At 62.2% G+C, this 19,707-nt stretch overlaps 1 protein-coding gene across 1 annotated transcript in view; it reads right to left on the bottom strand.

The window, feature by feature from the left end:
* Nucleotides 1–1,499: 1,499 nt before the first annotated feature.
* The window catches only part of CHD3 (chromodomain helicase DNA binding protein 3), a 62,144-nt gene continuing 43,936 nt past the window's right edge, over nt 1,500–19,707 (bottom strand). The window contains exons 24-41 of the mRNA XM_065417167.1: nt 18,358–18,589; nt 16,918–17,084; nt 16,661–16,838; nt 11,996–12,061; nt 11,027–11,112; nt 9,816–9,949; nt 9,113–9,257; nt 8,388–8,553; nt 7,548–7,669; nt 6,925–7,060; nt 6,503–6,592; nt 6,134–6,274; nt 5,837–5,945; nt 4,678–4,810; nt 3,843–4,038; nt 2,415–2,578; nt 2,039–2,156; nt 1,500–1,603 (exon numbers count right to left, since the gene is read on the bottom strand). Coding sequence (XP_065273239.1) covers nt 1,500–1,603; nt 2,039–2,156; nt 2,415–2,578; nt 3,843–4,038; nt 4,678–4,810; nt 5,837–5,945; nt 6,134–6,274; nt 6,503–6,592; nt 6,925–7,060; nt 7,548–7,669; nt 8,388–8,553; nt 9,113–9,257; nt 9,816–9,949; nt 11,027–11,112; nt 11,996–12,061; nt 16,661–16,838; nt 16,918–17,084; nt 18,358–18,589 — 2,487 coding nt within the window. The remainder of the gene's footprint in view (nt 1,604–2,038; nt 2,157–2,414; nt 2,579–3,842; nt 4,039–4,677; nt 4,811–5,836; nt 5,946–6,133; nt 6,275–6,502; nt 6,593–6,924; nt 7,061–7,547; nt 7,670–8,387; nt 8,554–9,112; nt 9,258–9,815; nt 9,950–11,026; nt 11,113–11,995; nt 12,062–16,660; nt 16,839–16,917; nt 17,085–18,357; nt 18,590–19,707) is intronic.

The following is a 19,707-nucleotide window of genomic DNA, read 5'->3' as shown; positions in this document are numbered from 1 at the left end:
ACTTTGCCAAACCTGCTCCCGATTGGCGGAGAGGGCCGCCTTGCTGGGCTTGAACCCGGGACCTGCCTGCGGGCGTCTCCTGCTGCTTTACCAAGTGGGCGTGGGGCTGGTTGTAGGGTCCAGGCTTGGGCCTGGCTCCGGCGCCCCCCAGCCGTGCACCAAAGCAATAAACCAGGCGCGGAGCTCAGGCCGTGACGTCCGTGTTCTCTGTGGGGCGGGGCTGGAGGTCAAGTGTCCCCCGGGGTCACGGTTCCGCTAGGCTGGGCTCGAACAAACCTTGCCTCAGTTTCCCCACCTGGCTCTTTCTTTCCAGCCAGGAGCAGAGCCGGGGGGCTGGGTGTTTCTCCCCCCTCCCCGCTCCGCTAGCAGCTCATGGTTCCTGGCAGAGGCCCCATTCCCCATGGGTGCAGGGGGACAGCCAGATGGGCACCTGGAGTTGGACAGGTGTGCGGGGATAGGCGGACGAGCAGGGACAGATACAGGGACGGACAGGTGCGGGTGACAGGCGGATAAGCAGGGACAGACAGGCAGGTGGGGACAGGCGGGAACAGGCAGGTGTGAGGGGATGGACAGGCTGGTGCGTGGGGACAGGCGGATGTGCAGGGACAGACAGGTGTGGGGGGACAGGCGGGCGTGAGGGGATGGACAGGTCCGTGGGGACAGGCGGCCAAGCAGGGACAGACAGGAACAGGCGGGCGTGAGGGGATGGACAGGCGGACGTGCAGGGACAGACAGGAACAGGTGGGTGTGAGGGGATGGACAGGTCCGTGGGGACAGGCGGACGTGCAGGGACAGACAGGAACAGGCGGGCGTGAGGGGATGGACAGGTCCGTGGGGACAGGCGGACGTGCAGGGACGGGCATGCGGCCGTGCCAAGAGGAGCGGCGGGCTGGGGAGGTCTTTGGGGAGCGGCTTCCCGCTGTGGGGGCACGGGGCCCTGCCCCGCTGCGGGGGTAGGGAGACCCCCGTCCCCCCCCAAACACAGCCGGAGGCGGGGTCACGTAGCCAAGGAAACGGTGCCTTTATTCCGCGCGGTTTAAACAAGAAGTGATGCGAACTGGCGACAATCCGGAGTGACTCCCGGCGCGCTCCCACCCACCCAGCCCCCCCAAAGCCAGACCGCAGCGAGGTAGAACTGCCACCCTGCCCTGCTTTGGGATGGGGGGGTGACCTTCCCAGGCTGGGGGGGGGCTGCCCCCACAGTGGGGTGCTGAGGGGAGGGCCTGGGGGGCTGGCGGCAGGCACCCCATACAGTATGTGTGTATATATATATATATATTCATATTTATAGAGTAGCCGGTAGGGCGGGGGTACGAGCGCAGGACCCCCCCCCCCCGTCACCTGCCCAGGCTACGTACCCACCCCCCAGGAGGTGGGGGGGGAGCGGGGTCCCATCTGGACAGAGCAGGGGCGAGGCAGGTTTAGTGCCCCCCTCCCCCGGGGAAAGAGAGAGAGGGGGAGGCGGCTGCCCCCTGCCCGCGGGAGGGGAGGGGTCCCCCTCAGTCATCGATACAGATCACCTCGCCGGCCCGGGGCTCCTTCTTCTCCAGGGGGTCGGTGTCCCGCTCCCTCTTCACCAGAACCGGGGGGCCGTTGGTGGCGGCTGCGGGGAAGAGGGGGGGGTGTGAAAAGAGAGAAACCCACCAGCCACCGCTCCTCTCCTAGAGCCAGGGAGAGAACCCAGGAGTCCTGGCTCCCAGCCTCTCCTGCTGTAACCCACCAGCCCCCACTCCACTCCCAGAGCCGGGGAGAGAACCCAGGTGTCCTGGCTCCCGCCCCCCCCACTCTAACCCACCAGCCACCGCTCCTCTCCTAGAGCCAGGGAGAGAACCCAGGAGTTCCGGCTCCCGCCCCCCCCACTCTAACCCACCAGCCACCACTCCCCTCCCAGAGCCAGGGAGAGAACCCAGGTGTCCTGGCTCCCAGCCCCCCCTGCTCTAACCCACCCGACCCCATGCCCCTCCCAGCGCTGGGGAGAGAACCCAGGAGTCCTGGCTCCCAGCCCCCACCACCATGCGCTGGACCCACGGGGGCTGACCTGTGATGAAGGACCCGGCGGGCATGTGGCTGTAGTTGGCCCCCCCCGTGGGCAGGGCTCCGGCACTGAAGGAGCCCCCGAAGCTCTGGGGGGTGGCGTATGGGCCCGGTGGGAAGGCCTGGAAGAGAAGGTGGGGGGCAGTAAGCTCCCCAAGGCCCATGGGGGGTGGATCAGGGCATTATGGGGTCTGCGGGGCCAGGGCCAAGGCCCCCCATTTGTTACAAGACCCATGGGGGTGTGGCCAGGCCCCCCCCCAGGCATTATGGTACCCATGGGAGCAGGGCCAAGCGCCCCCCAGTAGTTATGAGGCCCATGGGGATGTGGCCCTGGCGTTATGGGGCCCATGGGGCCGTGGCCAAGCCCCCCCAGGCGTTACCGGGGCGGTCTGCGTCTCGTTGCCCTTGTTGGCCAGGCGGCTAAGGATGCTGCGCTCGGACATCTGGAGGCGGGCGGCGATGGGCGGGATGCGGGACAGCGTGGCCGGCAGGCGCGTCACGTCGGCCTTCATGTCGCTCAGCAGCTCCTCCAGCTGGTTGAGCACTGGGGCGCAGAGAGACAGAGAGAGGGGGAGAGGCGTCAGGCGGGGCGCGGGGGCCTGGCCGGCTGCCCCCGCCCCGCCAGGGCCGAGCCAGCCCGGACTCCAGAGGCAGAGAAGGGCCCTGCCCCATCTCCCCCAACCTCCATGTCAGGTCAGCTCAGCCCAGAGACCATCGAGTGGGGAGGGACATTACTCCAGAGATACTCAGGGGATGAATACTCCAGAGATACTCAGGAGGAAGAATACTCCAGAGATACTCAGGGGATGAATACTCCAGAGATACTCGGGGGATACTCAGGGGATGAATACTCCAGAGATACTCAAGGGATACTCAGGAGAAAGAATACTCCAGAGATACTCAGGGGGATGAATACACCAGAGATACTCAAGTGATACTCAGGGGGATGAATATGCTGGAGATACTCAAGAGGAGAAATACACCGTGACACTCGGGGAGAAATACACTGGAGATATTCAGCGGGGACCGATGTACCAGAGATACTCAAGAGGATGAATACACCAGAGATACTCACATGATACTCGGGACAGGAATACACCAGAGATACCCGTCAGGTGTGGGGGGGAGGGGTGTGATGGTGGAGTAATGCACCGGAGATACGCAGGAGGAAGTACACCAGAGACACTCACATGATACTCGGGGTTAGGGAGGGAGGTGAAATACACCAGAGATACTCACATAATTCTTGGGGGAGAAATACACAAGAGATACTCACATGATACTCGGGGAGAAATACACAAGTGATACCCAAGAGATACTCAAAGGATACTCGAGAGATACACCAGCAATACTCAGGGCACACACCAGCGATACTCAGGGCACACACCAACGATACTCAGCAGATACTCAGGGCATACACCAGCGATACTCAGCGCACACATCAGCAATACTCAGCAGATACTTGGAGGATAGTCATCAGATACACTAGAGATACTCCAGGCATACCCATCCGATACTCGGGGGATACACCGGAGATACTTAGCTGATACTCGAGTGATACCCCAGGAATACTTAGCCAATGCTTGGGGGGATACTCAGCAGAAGTTTGGGGGATACTCAGCAGATACACAAAGAGATACTCAGAGGATACACCAGAGATACACAGAGCAGGATTAAGGAGACAACCGAACACAGCGGCATTTCTGATCACAACCCCACTTTAATGATTCAGAGAGCACGGTACAGAGGATGCTTTGGACGTTACAGACACCGTCCTCTCCGCGCCCGCCTGCCCGCCCTCCTCTTACCCTTGTGAAGTACGGCGTTGGCAGGCTTGTTGCCAGCCAGGGACTCCTTGGACAAGTGCTGGTGGCTCTCGGCCAGACACTCGACCTCGGCAAAGCGGGTGTTGAGCGCCATGGCCGGGTGGCTGGGGTCCTGGGTCATGTTCAGGTAGGCGGCTCGGCGCAGCTGCTCCTCGATCACCAGCGCCTGCTCCAGGAGCTGCGGGGAAGGGGGCAGGAGAGTCAGCTGAGCCGCCCGCAACCCGCAGGGGCACAGGGCCCACGGACGGTCACCAACTGCCCTGCTCTGACCCTCTACACCCCACTCCCCTCCCAGCGCCGGGGAGAGAACCCAGGAGTCCTGGCTCCCAACCCCCCCTACTCTAACCCACCAGCACCACACTCCCGTTCCAGAGCCGGGGAGAGAACCCAGGAGTCCTGGCTCCCAGCCCCCCCTGCTCTAACCCACCCGAGCCCACTCCCCTCCCAGCGCCGGGGAGAGAACCCAGGAGTCCTGGATCCCAGCCCCCCCTGCTCTAACCCACCAGCACCACACTCCCGTTCCAGAGCCGGGGAGAGAACCCAGGAGTCCTGGCTCCCAGCCCCCCCTGCTCTAACCCACCAGCCCCCACTCCAGGGGAGAGAACCCAGGAGTCCTGGATCCCAGCCCCCCCTGCTCTAACCCACCAGCACCCCACTCCCGTTCCAGAGCCGGGGAGAGAACCCAGGAGTCCTACGTTAGGATTCTCCTCTCCCAGGAGCATTGTGCCCCTGCTGTTAAGAGCGGTCCTGGGCGCTGCCGCCCGCCCAGCCCCGCTGACTCTGGGGGTCAGGGGGGGTCCCCACTTCCCGCTCCTACCTTGAACCTCCTGGCCAGGAACTTGTTCTTCATCTCCAGGAAATTCCCCTTGTTGGCCTCAGTTTTGAAGGGCTCGTTGATGATGGTGAACTGGGCGTCGTTCTGGATGTCCTGCCAGCGGGCGTAGCCGTGCCTGGTCCGGGCGGGGGGGGCGCTAAGGATCCTGCCGGGCTGTGGATGGGGGCTGCCCCCTTCGCCTCTCCCTCCCGCTCCCAACCAGACACCCTGCCGATGGCTCACGGGAGGGGAGAGGCTCGGGGACGCACCGGAGAACCTGCCAGGAATAGGGGTGCCAGGAAAGCTTGGCTGGGCAGCTCTCCGGGGTGGGAGGAGACCGGGCATGCTGGGCAACTGGTTCAAAACAACCAGGCTCCCTGGAACTTGCGGGTATCAGTCCTGGCACTGGAGCATTAAGTAGCATCCTGCGGCGGGGAGTTCCACAGGAAAACTGGGTTTGGGAATCGGTGATATCCAGTGGCGGGGAGTTCCACAGGGAAATTGGGTTTTGGGGTCAGTGATATCCAGTGGCAGGGAGTTCCACAGGGAAATGTTCGGGGATCAGTGATATCCAGTGGCGGGGAGTTCCACAGGGAAATTGGGTTTTGGGATCAGTGATATCCAGTGGCAGGGAGTTCCACAGGGAAATGTTCGGGGATCAGTGATATCCAGTGGCGGGGAGTTCCACAGGGAAACTGGGTTTTGGGATCAGTAATATTCAATGGCAGGGAGTTCCACAGGGAAATTGGATTTTGAGATCGGTGATATCCAGTGGCAGGGAGTTCCACAGGGAAATTGGATTTTGGGATCGGTGATATCCAGTGGCGGGGAGTGCCACAGGGAAATTGGGTTTTGGGATCGGTGATATCCAGTGGTGGGGAGTTCCACAGGGAAAATGGGTTTTGGCATCAGTGATATCCAGTGGCAGGGAGGTCCACAGGGAAATTGGGTTTTGGGATCAGTGATATCCAGTGGCAGGGAGTTCCACAGGGAAATTGGGTTTTGGGATCAGTGATATCCCATGGCTTGCGGGTTGCGTGGGGGGGTGGGGAATTGCATGCTGGGATCGATTAGAGACTTTGAAATTTGTGCGGGGCGGGGGTGGGGGGACTGCCCGATCTCAGATTCCCCGTCCCCAGAGCCAGGCCACGGTGAAGGATACAGCACGATGCCAGCCAGTAGCCAGTAGTCGTGGCGACGGTGCCAGATCTCATTCAGCTTCCCGGAGGAGATGGCCGCCCGCTCCTCGTTCTGCCACAGCGTGTGCAGCTCTGCGGAGAAAACAGGGGGGCGGGGGTGGGAGGCGGGCGGCGTGAGATCCGCGGGCGTGCCCACACCGCCCAGACACCCCCCCCCCACAGAGATCGCGCTGGGCGCTGCACAGACCGTCCCCCCCTCTCCGCGCCCGCTCTCCAGCCGCGAGCCCCGGCACACCAGCGGCTCTCGGGTGGCCTCTCACCTGTGAAGCCGCCGTCCGCGATGTTGAACATGAACCGAGGCTTGTCGGCCTTGTCTTCCTTCCGCCCGTTGGCCTTGCTCTCCTCCTTGATGCTGCCCGGCTTGGGCTCCTTGCCGGCTTCCTTCTCCACCTTCACCTCTTCTGCAAGCACAAGGCCATCATTAGGGGTCAGAGTCAACGCCCCCAGTTGCTACGCCCACAGACTGACCGCTCAGGCCCAAACGTTGCCCCTCACCCCCCCACACCCTGCAACGGCTGTGTGTGAAAGAGCTAATAAGGACGGCTTTTGAAATATCCATCATTAGGGTTCAGAGTTAACGCCCGACGGAGCTGCACGGGGGCAGTTCACGCCGTGTGGAAGGAAGTTACCTTTCTTCACCTCCGACCCTTCCCCATCCCCCTTCTCCTTGGGCTCATCGCTGTCAGCAGGTCTCTCCTCGGCCTTCTCCGCCACCGTCTCTTCCGGCCCGGCACCTGGAACCAGACGGCACCGAGACCCGTGAGCCAAGATCAGCCAGGGACAAGCTCGGGAGGGAAGGACCAGGTTAGGACCCGCCTTGGCCACAACCTCCCCGGGCAAGTCCCAGCAATTCTCCCAGCCTCGGTTTCCCCATCTGTCAGACATGCAAAGCGCTGGGTCTCCATCCGTCCCTATAGATGCTATTCATCCATCCACCCCATAGATGCTCTCCATCGCCATACACCCATCCATCCAGCCCCATAGACACTATCTATCCTTCCTCATATATGTCCATTGACGTCAGCTGGGATCTGGCCCCATTGACTCCAACGGGCGTTACCTGACTTCTCCTTCTCCTCCTTGACCAATGGCTCTGCCTCCGGCTCCTTCTCCCCCGGCACCATGGGCTCTTCCTCGTCCGCTTTCGGCTCGCTCTTCTCCCCGGGGGAGGTGGTGGGTGTTGGCTGCTCCAGAGCAGGACCCTAACGGGGAGAGGACACGGGTTCGAGGAGGCGGAAATGCTGAGGGAAATCCCCGTTTATCTGCCCCGGAACGAGGGGCGGATTATTACCCTGCACAGGTGGGGAAACTGAGTCTCAGAGGGAGGCACCTCCCTGGAGTTTAGTCCCATCTCCAGCCACGGGGGAATTATCCCACGGAACCAGGGACCTGCCCGCTGGCCAACGCTCTTCTGGGTCGTCTCTGGGGGGTGGAAAGGGGGGTACCCACAAGGTCTCGGTGTCGCCGCACCACAGAATGAGGGGAAAACGTGCAAATCTCGAAACTACCCGAGCCCAGCAGAGGTGAGGCCCGGGCGGCTGTGCCAGAGGAGCGTGGAGATCAGCCCCGAGCAAGGCCCCGTGCCCTTGTTACCGAAGTTTAGCCCCAGGCCCCTGCCTCAGTTTCCCTTTGGGTCCCTGGCTGGGCTGGACAGCGCCGGGCTCTGCATCGAGCACCAACCTCCGTCTCCATCCGCTCGCTGCTTTTCGGTTCCTTTTCCGGCTCCTTGCTCTCTGGCTCCTCCTTCTCGGGCAGTGGCCCCATCCCGTCCCCGCGCTCGCTGGGGGCTGGCGTGGCTGCGAGGAAATGGCATCAACTGGGCGGGGCCAGGGGACCCTGCCCATCCCCGCCATGGATGGGGGCAGGGACCCCGGGGCGGGGAGAGATCCCAGACTCCTCCCCCTCCCTGCGCTGTGATAGGGTGAGACCCCCAGCTCTTCCCCCTTCATCCCTCCCTGTGATAGGGTGAGGCCCCAGGCTCCTCCCCTGTGACAGGGTGAGACCCAGGCTCCTCCCCCTCCCTGCCCCGTGATAGGGTGAGGCCCCAGGCTCCTCCCCCTCCCTGCAGTGATAGGGTGAGATCCAGGCTCCTCCCCCTCCCTGCCCCGTGATAGGGTGAGATCCAGGCTCCTCCCCCTCCCTGCCCTGTGATAGGGTGAGACCCAGGCTCCTCCCCCTCCCTGCACTGTGATAGGGTGAGACCCAGGCTCCTCCCCCTCCCTGCCCTTGATAGGGTGAAGCCCCAGGCTCCTCTCCCTCCCTGCACTGTGATAGGGTGAGATCCAGGCTCCTCCCCCTCCCTGCCCCGTGATAGGGTGAGACCCAGGCTCCTCCCCCTCCCTGCGCTGTGATAGGGTGAGGCCCCAGGCTCCTCCCCCTCCCTCAACTGAAATAGGGCGAGGCACCAGGCTCCACCCCATTCATCCTTCCCTGTGATAGGGTGAGGCCCAGGCTCCTCCCCCACCCGTGGGGGGGAGATACCCGGGATCCGGCCCCCGCGGTGCCAGGCCCTACCTGGCTTGGAGGTGCAGGGCGTGTTGGTGCAGCTGGGCTCGGGGGTGGTGGTGGAGGTCTTGATGGTTGGCGAGGAGGCGCGGGACGAGCGCTTGGAGTCGGCGCTGGGGTCAGGCATGAGCTCGGGCATGCTCCACCGCCCGTTGATGTGCTCGAACTCCTGCACCTGCGGGGGAGCAGATGGCGCCGCGTCAGTCCCACACGCCAGGCGCCCCCCCCCCCCCCGACTGCCTTCTGTGGCCCCGTTTGCCCTCCCTAACCCTAACTCAGAGCCCCCCCCCCCCCCGACCGAGATCAACTCCTCTGCCCTAAATGAAATGGGGGAGCCTGACAGACACATGGTGAGAAAAAAGCCCCTGCCTCAGAGAGCTCAAAGTTTAAACAGACAAAGGGCAGGAGGGGAAACTGAGGCACAGTGCAGGATTGGGGAGGTGGAAGGGCAGTGGCTATTAACTGGATCATGCCTTTCCCAGCTCCCCCCGACCCCCACTCCGGGATCGGCTTCACTATACACTGAGGTGACGCCGTTCAGACCTCCTCCCCGGAGGCCGCTCAGCCCGCACCCCGGATCCTCTCCAGCGGCGGCCGCTTGCCGACGCTCCAGCAATGCCAAGCTCCTTTCCGCAGTCCCGGGACCCCATGGGATGGACGGACAGACAGACAGACGCGCCTCCCACCCGCATTCGTCAACCCCAGCCCCCCCAACCCCTCTACCAGCAACGCACCTTCTTCTTCACCAGCGACATGACGCCGATGCGCGTCAGGACCTGCTGCCGGGACAGCCCCTCCCTGGGCACGCCGTCGGCGAAGGTCTCCGAGCCGTCCGCCCCGGGCTCGCACAGGTGCCTCATGAAGAGGGAGACGTAGGCCCTGCGGGGGAGGGAGTGGGGAGACCGGGAGCTGAGAACCACGGAGCCCCCTGCTCGGCGAGAACAGCCCCGCCGCTGGCTGCTAGCAACGCGCGGGGGCTAGGACACACGGGACGGCGGGGGAAATCACTGGCTCCCCACCCTCGAATGCCTGCCAGTTGCCATCAGACCTGGCTTCTCATCCCGTCCTGCATAGGGGCGCCCCGCGGGGAGCCCATGTGGCAGGCCGGCTCTGGGTCGGGGGACAGCCACAGCTCAGGCCCCCCCCGTTTCCTCGGCCCGGCCGCCCCCACAAGGGGGTGATCTCCGTCTGCGCGAGGGAGGGGGCGGCGCCTTCCCACGCCCACTCCAGGAAAGCAGACGGCTGGCGGCGCGACGGGCGCTCAGATGAGTAAGGACCGTCATCACGTGGCAAGTGGGAACAAGCAGCCCCCGTGGATTGGGGGGGGGTCCTGCTTCCCCTCCCTCCCCGGGCCCCAGAGAGGCTGGGGGAATCGGGGAGCAGGGTCTCCCCAGTCAGGCGAGCTCCCCCCGGCCGGCACCCTGCGCCTACACCTACTTGAACTCCTTCTCTGTTTTGCCTCGCAGGTCCCGGACCAGCCACTGGGTGGTGAAGGCGTCCTGGGGCGGCATCCCCCAGCGCATGACGGCGTTCAGGAAGGCCTTGCGCTGGCGCGTGTTGAACCCCAGCACCTGACGGCGGAGGTAGGTGAGAGAGAGAGACCCCCGAGGCCCTCCCCGGGCAGCTCCCCGCCCTCTGCCGGTCCCCCCTGGCACCTTCCCCGGGAACCTCCCCGCCCTCTGCGGTTCCCCCCGGCGCCCTCCCCGGGCAGCTCCCCGCCCTCTGCGGTTCCCTCCAGCGCCCTCCCATGGCCCGAGTGCCCGCGGGGCCCACTGCTGAGAGATACAGCCCTGCTTAGCAGAGCCAGAGCTCACCTGCTCCCCTCTCCCAGAACTGGGGAGTCCTGGCTCCCAGCCCCCCCCGTTCTAACCCACCAGTCCCCACTCCCCTCCCAGAGCCAGGGAGAGAACCCAGGAGTCCTGGCTCCCAGCCCCCCCCCGCTCTGACCACTAGACTCCACTCCCCTCCCAGAGCCAGGGAGAGAACCCAGGAGTCCTGGCTTCCAGCCCCCCCCGGCTCTAACCCATCAGCCCCCAATCCCCTCCCAGAGCCGGGGAGAGAACCCAGGAGTCCTGGCTTCCAGCCCCCCCGCTCTGACCACTAGACCCCACTCCCCTCCTAGAGTCGTGGAGAGAACCCAGGAGTCCCGGTTCCCGTCCCCCCTGCTCTAACCACTAGCCCCCAATCCCCTCCCAGAGCCAGGGAGAGAACCCAGGAGTCCTGGCTCCCAGCCCCCCCCGCTTTGACCACTAGACTCCACTCCCCTCCCAGAGCCAGGGAGAGAACCCAGGAGTCCTGGCTCCCAGCCCCCCGCTCCCCAACCAGAGCTGGGAGAGAACCCAGGCGTCCAGGCTTCCAGCCCCCCCGCTCTGACCACTAGACCCCACTCCCCTCCCAGAGTCGTGGAGAGAACCCAGGAGTCCCGGTTCCCGTCCCCCCTGCTCTAACCACTAGCCCCCAATCCCCTCCCAGAGCCAGGGAGAGAACCCAGGAGTCCTGGCTCCCAGCCCCCCCCGCTTTGACCACTAGACTCCACTCCCCTCCCAGAGCCAGGGAGAGAACCCAGGAGTCCTGGCTCCCAGCCCCCCGCTCCCCAACCAGAGCTGGGAGAGAACCCAGGCGTCCAGGCTCCCAGGACAGCGTCTCACCTCAATGTTGCCCCCGACTCGCGCCAGCAGGGGTGGCAGAGGTTTGTCTTTCTCGTTGCGGAGCTGGCGTTTGGACTGGCGCCGTCCTGCGTGGGCGGAAGGAGACGCGATGAAATGCCCCTGCCCGCCAGCCCAGAGAGGCCGGGGGCCGAGAACGGAGCCGGGTGCTTGGCGTGAGGACAGCTGGAGCGGCTCCCCGAGCTGCACGGACCCCACCCCGTCCCAAACTGGGCCTCCATCATGCCCCCCGTCACACCAGGCGCGAGATCTGGAGGTGGTGGTCAAAATAAATCTCCGATGCCGGGCTCAGAGCTTCCCGCCCAGCCGAGCCACCTTCCAGGGGCCGCGTTCAGAGAGCGGCTGGGTCTGTCTACACTACATCTACGACGCCGGCCGTATCCAAGAACGCCAATGGACCGTGCTCGTTAACCGCGATTTAGGGACGCCCGCTATCCGAGCTTTTCCACTAGAAAGAAGAGCGGCTTTTCCACCCGCGTGATAACGTCCACGGAAAAGATACAACCTTCTGGTTTGGCTCATCCCACGCCGGACGCTTTCGATTGGCAACGTTTGGTTTTTGACCCTGCTTGCCAACGGGCAAAAAAAACCCCGAAATTCGCCCCAGTACCTTGGTGGGCAGATCTAGCTCCTACTCACTCTAGCCGAATCAAAACAAAAGGATTTAGGCACACTGATTTCATCAACGTCACCAGTTCTCCTTTCTTAAGTGCTAACTACATCCCGTTCTCCTCCGTGAAGGAACAGAGCAAGTTTAGACAAGCGGGAGACAACGGACGGAATCTCGGTCTTTCCCCAAATTTCCGTGGGGTCTTTTTGCCTCCCTCAAAAAATTGTCACGCCTGCAAAATTTCTGGAAATTTGACATGCCTACGCGGGGCTTAAATGGGCCTTAAATGTCTTCCCCCCCACTGACACAGAGCTGTTGTACCCCCAAACCCGGGCCCTCACCTTCCGGCCTCTCGTCGAAGTCTTCGTCTTCCTCTTCCGATCCCACCGAGTACTCGGACTGATTGTCTGAAAGATCAGCACGGCAGTTTGTAACCGGAACCGGACTGTCCCTCGTTAGCCCCTCCCCGGAGCAAGGGGCGGGGGGATGCGGGGAATCGCAGCACAGATTCCTCCTTCTGACCCCCTCTGCTCCGCGGTTCGCTAGCCTGCCCCCCACATCACAGCACGGCTCCGACTTAACAAAGTGGCCGGCTCGTTCACATCCAAAGATACCCAGATGGCGGGGAGGGGAAATCGCAGACTCAGTGGCTAACGCCGACCCATTTTTCCCGTCTCTCCCAAAGTCGAAATTCTGAAATTTCCCGCAAGATGGGAATTTGGGAACATTTGGTTTAGGACACCTCAAAATGCCCTTCCTGATGGGATGTTGAAACATTAGAAAGTATGATACATACACCTCTACCCCGATATAACGCGACCTGATATAACACGAATTCGGATATAACGTGGTAAAGCAGCGCTCTGGGGGGGGGACGGGGCTGCACACTCTGGTGGATCAAAGCAAGTTCGATATAACGTGGTTTCACCTATAATGCGGTAAGATTTTTTGGCTCCCAAGGACAGCGTTATATCGGGGTAGAGGTGTATACAGCTCTCGATCCATGTGAAATAATTCACACATCCACCCCGTATAATAATATAAATGCTACCAAGTCTTGCATATTGAATATAATATGGAAAGTATTATATCGAATATAAGATATTCACAATGGTATGCAACATTTTCTATGTTAAATGTAGTGTTATAGAAAATATTAACTTATATTTATATATTGATATTTAAAGTGCTATAGATAGTATAAACTATTAAATATAAAAACCAAAGTATAATATGAAATATTATGTTTTATATATTGTCTTTATTTTCATTTTACTATCAAATATTTGCTTATAAAATATCAACGATTAAATATGAAGTATTATACAGAAATGAAATATGAACTATTAAAATGGATAAATGTATACTTTAATAGTTCATATCTGCTTTCCGTATAAAACTTTAGAGTAAAATAGATACATAGATATTTAATAGTTAATATTATATTAAATGTATAATATAAATGTTTATATATATTAATAGTTAATACTTTGTATTATATTTAAAGTATATATAAAATAAGATCTATATATATATAGTAATAGTTAATATTTACATTATATAAACTTGATATTTAAATATTATCTCTAATACAAAATTTTAACTATTAAAATATACATTTTAATTAATATTAAATTAATTTATTTAAAATTTAATATGTATTTAATAGTATTTGTTATATTTAAAGTATAATATAAAATCTATATAGACTTGATATTTCAATATTATCTCTAATATGAAATATTAACTATTAAAATATACATTTTAATTAAAATTTAATATTTATTTTAATAGTATTTGTTATAGTTAAAGTATAATATAAAATCTTAGCCAGCCCAGAGAGGCCGGAGACCCTGCTGCGGGGCCCGGGAACGGAGCCGGGTGCTTGGCGTGGGGACGGCTGGAGCGGCTCCCCGAGCTACACGGACCCCACCCCGTCCCCGTCCCAAACTGGGTCCCCATTATGCCAGGCACGGCACAGACCCACCCCCTAAAACCAGACCTCCATCATGCCCCCCTACCATTATTATATATTATTAGAATATATTTTAATAATATAAATTATAACAACATATATTTTATTTCATAATATAAAATCTTAGATTTTATATTATACTTTAAATATAACAAGTACTATTAAATAAATATTAAATTTTAATTAAAACGTATATTTTAATAGTTAATATTTTATATTAGAGATAATATTTAAATATCAAGTATATATAGATAAATACCTAACTATTAATTTACAGATACAATTGAAAGTAGACTATTATCAACTATAATATATAAAGTATTCTATATATAGAAAATATTATATATACAAATAATAAGAACATTAAAAGTGTAAGTTTTTAAAAATTAAAACTCAAAAGGCGCTATAAAGAGGGAACAAAGCTCAACGAGAAAGTCGAAACGCCGTGAACCGAGATCCCTCCATGTCGATCCGAAGCATTTTGACATTTTCCCATTGAAATTGACGCCTTCCCACGACACATTTGGATTTAGCCAAAACAGTGTTTTCCGGACAGAAAACGGCTGTGCTGACCGATTTCTGATTGGTTCTGATTAAAGACCTGCGCAGGAAGAGTCATGAATTGATAGACCGGGAAGGGTCAATCAGATGATCTGATCTGAACTCACAGACCAGTTTCACCCAGGAATCCCTGCCCCCAGCCAATATCTGGTGGGGGAGCTAGCGCGGATCTTACAAAAAGACGGATCCACCGTGGATCCACCACCTGCGGGGGAAGCTGTTGCCATTGGCGGTGAGAAATCTGCATCCTATCTCCAGGCCGAAGGTACCTGCCTCCAACCCCCAACCGCTCGATTTAAGGGTCAGCACCAATTTCACGCAAGACGGATTCTTAATCCGGGTTCTTAATCCCGTAGCTTTTAGCAGCAGCTCTCAAGAAGGCCAGCAGCATTACGGGGCAACCGAGGCACGGGGTGGGGGCTTGCTCAAGGTCGCTGGCGGAGGACGCCAGGACGCCCCAGCCCAATACTGTACCCCCTAGGACACACCACATCCCGTTATATCCAGCACCTATTCTCCCGTCAATCCCGGAAGACGGAGCTCACTAATATTGCGAATCTAAGGCTGAAGGTGTAAAAAGGGTGTGGTGCATTTGCACCGAAAAGGACACTACCCCCCGGACCCTCATTTGCACCACACACTCGTTTTACCCACCCTGTAGATGCCCCCTTTTCTCCCCCACTCGCCCCAATGTCGCTGAGTAGGAATAACACCCCCACCCCCCGGCCCTATGCAATTCACCCTCTCAGCCGCGGGATACAGGAGAGGACCCCATAACAGCAGCTCTGCCTGGCCCTGCCCTGTCTTCAGGCCTGCCCCACAACCCCCTGCTGGTCCAGCTCTGCCCCCCGAGCCCTGCCAGTGCCCCTCACTCCCGACCCGCAGCCCCCTGCTAGCCCAGCCCTGCCCCCACCAGCTCTGCCGGTGCCCCTCACTCCCGACCCGCAGCCCCTGCTAGCCCAGCCCTGCCCCCCCCAGCTCTGCCGGTGCCCCTCACTCCCGACCCGCAGCCCCTGCTAGCCCAGCCCTGCCCCCCCCCAGCCCTGCCCCCCCAGCTCTGCCGGTGCCCCTCACTCCCGACCTGCAGCCCCTGCTAGCCCAGTCCTGCCTCCCCCAGCTCTGCCGGTGCCCCTCAGTCCCGACTCACAGCCCCTCCCAGCCCTGCCGGTGCCCCTCACTCCCGACCCGCAACCCCCTGCTAGCCCAGCCCTGCCCTCCCCAGCTCTGCCGGTGCCCCTCACTCCCGACCTGCAGCCCCTGCTAGCCCAGTCCTGCCCCTCCCAGCCCTGCCAGTGCCCCTCACTCCCGACCCGCAGCCCCTGCTAGCCCAGCCCTGCCCCCCCCCAGCTCTGCCGGTGCCCCTCACTCCCGACCCGCAGCCCCTGCTAGCCCAGCCCTGCCTCCCCCAGCTCTGCCCCCCCAGCTCTGCCGGTGCCCCTCACTCCCGACCCGCAGCCCCTGCTAGCCCAGCCCTGCCTCCCCCAGCTCTGCCCCCCCAGCTCTGCCGGTGCCCCTCACTCCCGACCTGCAGCCCCTGCTAGCCCAGTCCTGCCTCCCCCAGCTCTGCCGGTGCCCCTCAGTCCCGACTCACAGCCCCTCCCAGCCCTGCCGGTGCCCCTCACTCCCGACCCACAGCCCCTGCTAGCCCAGCCCTGCCCTCCCCAGCTCTGCCGGTGCCCCTCACTCCCGACCTGCAGCCCCTGCTAGCCCAGTCCTGCCCCTCCCAGCCCTGCCAGTGCCCCTCACTCCCGACCCGCAGCCCCCTGCTAGCCCAGCCCTGCCCCGCCCCAGATCTGCCGGTGCCAGGGCCGGCTCTGGCTTTTTTGCCGCCCCAGGCAAAAAAGCCTCCGCCCCCCCCCCCCGTGGGGGGGGGGGCGGAGCCCGGGGGGGGGCGGTGAGTCCCGGCGGGGGCTCCGCTCTCCCGCCGGGGGGAGGGCGGCCGGAGCCCCGGGGCGAGGGCGGCGAGCCCCGGCGTGGGCTCCGCTCTCCCCCCGGCGGCCGGGGTAGGGCGCCGGAGGGGAGGGCGGCCGGAGCCCTGGGAGGAGGGCGGCGAGCCCCGGCGGGGGCTCGGCTCTCCCCACCCCCCGGCGGCCAGAGCGCCGGGGCAGGGCGGCGAGAGGGCGGCGAGCCCCGGCTGGGGCTCGGCTCTCCCCCCGGCGGCCAGAGCGCAGGGCGGCGAGCCCCAGCAGGGGCTCGCCGCTCTCCCCCCAGCAGCCGGGGGGAGGGCGCGGGGGGGAGGGCGGCCAGAGCGCCGGGGGGAGGGCGGCGAGCCTGGCTGTGGCCCCGCTCTCCCCGGCGGCCCGAGCACCGCGCCGCCCCCCTCCAGGTGCCGCCCCAAGCACCAGCTTGGTTGCCTGGTGCCTGGAGCCGGCCCTGGCTGGTGCCCCTCACTCCCGACCCGCCGCCCCCGCTAGCCCGGCCCTGCCCCCCCGGGCTCCGCGCCCACGCGCCGGGCTCCGCGAGCGCTGACCTTGGTCCTCCTGCGCGGCATCGTTGTAGTTGACCTGTTTCCGGACCCGTTTGCCCTTCCCCAGGTTGCGGGCCAGGTCCTCCTGCTGCTGCTCGTAGTGATGGCGCAGGAGCTTCTCCCAGTAGTCGGGGTCCACGTTCTCCTCCTGCTTAATGATCTCCCGCTCGATCTCCTCGATCTGCCGAGGCAGCCAGGGGTGAGGGGCGGGCGGGGCCAGGTGGGGCTCCCCACCCCTCCACAGCTCCCCCCCCACTCACCTTGTCCTCCTCCCGCACCACGTACTGGGCCACCTTGAAGGAGCTGAGATACTCGTTCATGTTCTGCACGTCGGCGTCGTCAGTGGCGTCCTGGTTGCGGTCGAGCAGCCGGGCGATGGCCTCATTGTCGTAGTGGATCACGCTGCTGTCCTCTTCCTTGTTCTCCCCTGGGGGGCCAGAACCAAATCAGTGCCAGGGGCCCCTTGAGCCCCACCCACGGCCCCCTCAAAGAGGCTGAAGCCAGGAGGGCGAGTCTGGGGGTCTCCCCTCCCCCGCTCCAAGCCCCACCTCCTCCCCCCCGCTGGGCGGTCCCGCTGCCCTCCAGGCTCCGCCCCCCTGGGATCGCAGGGCCCCCGTCCCTCAGCCTGGCCTCGCCCCCACCCCAGTCAGCCCCTCCACACGGCCAAGGCTCCTCCAAGTCCTGCCCCCCCCCCCGCACCCAGCTGGCCCCCTCCAAGCTCCACCCCCATCCCCTTCCCCATCCCCCACTGCCTCCAAGCCCCATGCTCATCTCTCGCCCCACACACCCAAACCAGCCGCTCCATCCTCCACCCCCTATCCCCCAACCCCTCCCCAGGCAGCCCCACCCTTATCCCTCCCCCTCACCACAGCCATCCCCTCCCCCACCCCCTATCCCCCAACTGCCTCCCCAGGCACCCCCACCTGTATCCCCCAACCCCCACCCCAGGCAGCCCCACCCTTATCCCTCCCCCCGCACCCAGCCATCCCCTCCCCCAACCCCTCCCCAGGGAGCCCCCCCCTTATCCCTCACCCCCACCCCAGCCATCCCCTCCCCCACCCCCTATCTGCCAACCCCCTCCCCATGCAGCCCCACCTGTATCCCCCAACCCCCACCCCAGCCATCCCCTCCCTCAACCCCCTCCACAGGCAGTCCCACCTGTATCCCCCAACCCCCTCCCCAGGCAGCCCCACCTGTATCCCCCAACCCCCTCCCCACCCATCTCCTCCCCCAACCCCCTCCCCAGGCAGCCCCACCTGTATCCCCCAACCCCCACCCCAGCCATCCCCTCCCTCAACCCCCTCCACAGGCAGTCCCACCTGTATCCCCCTCCCCCCGCCTCAGCCATCCCCTCCCCCACCCCCTCCACAGGCAGTCCCACCTGTATCCCCCTCCCCCCGCCTCAGCCATCCCCTCCCCCACCCCCTCCACAGGCAGTCCCACCTGTATCCCCCAACCCCCTCCCCACCCATCTCCTCCCCCAACCCCCTCCCCAGGCAGCCCCACCTGTATCCCTCCCCCCCACCCCAGCCATCCCCTCCCCCACCCCCTATCTCTCAACCCCCTCCCCAGGCAGCCCCACCTGTATCCCTCCCCCCACCCCAGCCATCCCCTCCCCCACCCCCTATCCCCCACCCCCCTCCCCAGCCATCCCTTCCCCCACCCCCTATCCCCCACCCCCTAACCCAGCCGCCCCTCACCCTCGTTCTCGTCCTTGAAGAGCTCCTCAGTGCCGAATTTCAGGATGTCGTCCAGCTCCTGCTTGGACATGCTGCCGGCCTTGGAGCCCAGCCCCGGGCGCACCACGAGGTGGGTCAGCATCATCTTCCGCTTGGCCACCTGCGTGATCCGCTCCTCCACCGAGGCCCGCGTCACGAACCGGTAGATCATTACCTTGTTGGCCTGGCCGATGCGGTGAGCCCGGCTGAAGGCCTGCGGGGCCGGACAGGTGGGCGTGGGGTGAGATGCGGGGGTGCCGGTCTGTCTGTCCGTCCGTCCGTCCACCCGACCGTCTCCCCGTCCACCCGCCTGCCTTCCCGTCCGCCCGACCATCCACCTGCCTGCCTCCCTCCCCATCCACCTGTCTGTCCGTCCGCCCGACCATCCACCCGCCCGCCTCCCTCCCCATCCACCCGTCTGTCCGTCCGCCCGACCATCCACCTGCCCGCCTCCCTCCCCATCCGCCCGTCTGTCCGTCCGCCCGACCATCCACCTGCCCGCCTCCCTCCCCATCCGCCCGTCTGTCCGTGCGTCCGCCCGACCATCGACCTGCCTGCCTCCCTCCCCATCCGCCCGTCTGTCCGTCCGCCCGACCATCCACCTGCCCGCCTCCCTCCCCATCCGCCCGTCTGTCCGTCCGCCCGACCATCGACCTGCCCGCCTCCCTCCCCATCCACCTGTCTGTCCGTCCGCCCGACCATCCACCCGCCCGCCTCCCTCCCCATCCGCCCGTCTGTCCGTCCGCCCGACCATCGACCTGCCTGCCTCCCTCCCCATCGGCCCGTCTCTCCGACCATCCACCCGCCTCCTTCCGTCTGCCCGACCCACCTGCCTGCCTCCCCGTCCGTCTGTCCGTCCACCCGACCGTCTCCCCATCCACCCATCTGCCTCCCCGTCCGCCTATCTGCCCGTCCACCTGTCTCCCCTTCTGCCCGACCATCCACCCACCTGCTCCCACCCCACACCCGCCTCCCTCCGTCCGCCCGACCCACCCACCTCCTCCCTTCCCATCCATCCATCCGCCTCCCTCCCCGTCCGCCCGACCATCCATCCGCCTCCCTCCGTCCGTCCACAGACCCACCTGCCTGCCTCCCTGGCTGCCCGACCATCCACCCGCCTCTGTCCTCCTGACCCAGCTGCCTCCCTCCGTCCATCCGTTCACCCGACCCACCCGCCTGCCTCCTCGTCCACCCGTCCCACCCGCCTGCCTCCGTCCGTCCGACCCACCCGCCTCCCCATCCGCCAGTCCGTCCGTCCATGCACCTCCCTCCATCTGTCCGACCATCCACCCGCCTCCCTCCGCCCGACGCACCCGCCTGCCTCTCCGTCCG

The sequence above is a fragment of the Emys orbicularis genome, chromosome 15 (assembly GCF_028017835.1).
Source record: "Emys orbicularis isolate rEmyOrb1 chromosome 15, rEmyOrb1.hap1, whole genome shotgun sequence".
NCBI lineage: Eukaryota > Metazoa > Chordata > Testudines > Emydidae > Emys > Emys orbicularis.
The sequence above is the reverse complement of the archived record's forward strand: the minus strand, read 5'-3'. Positions and strand labels throughout refer to the sequence as shown.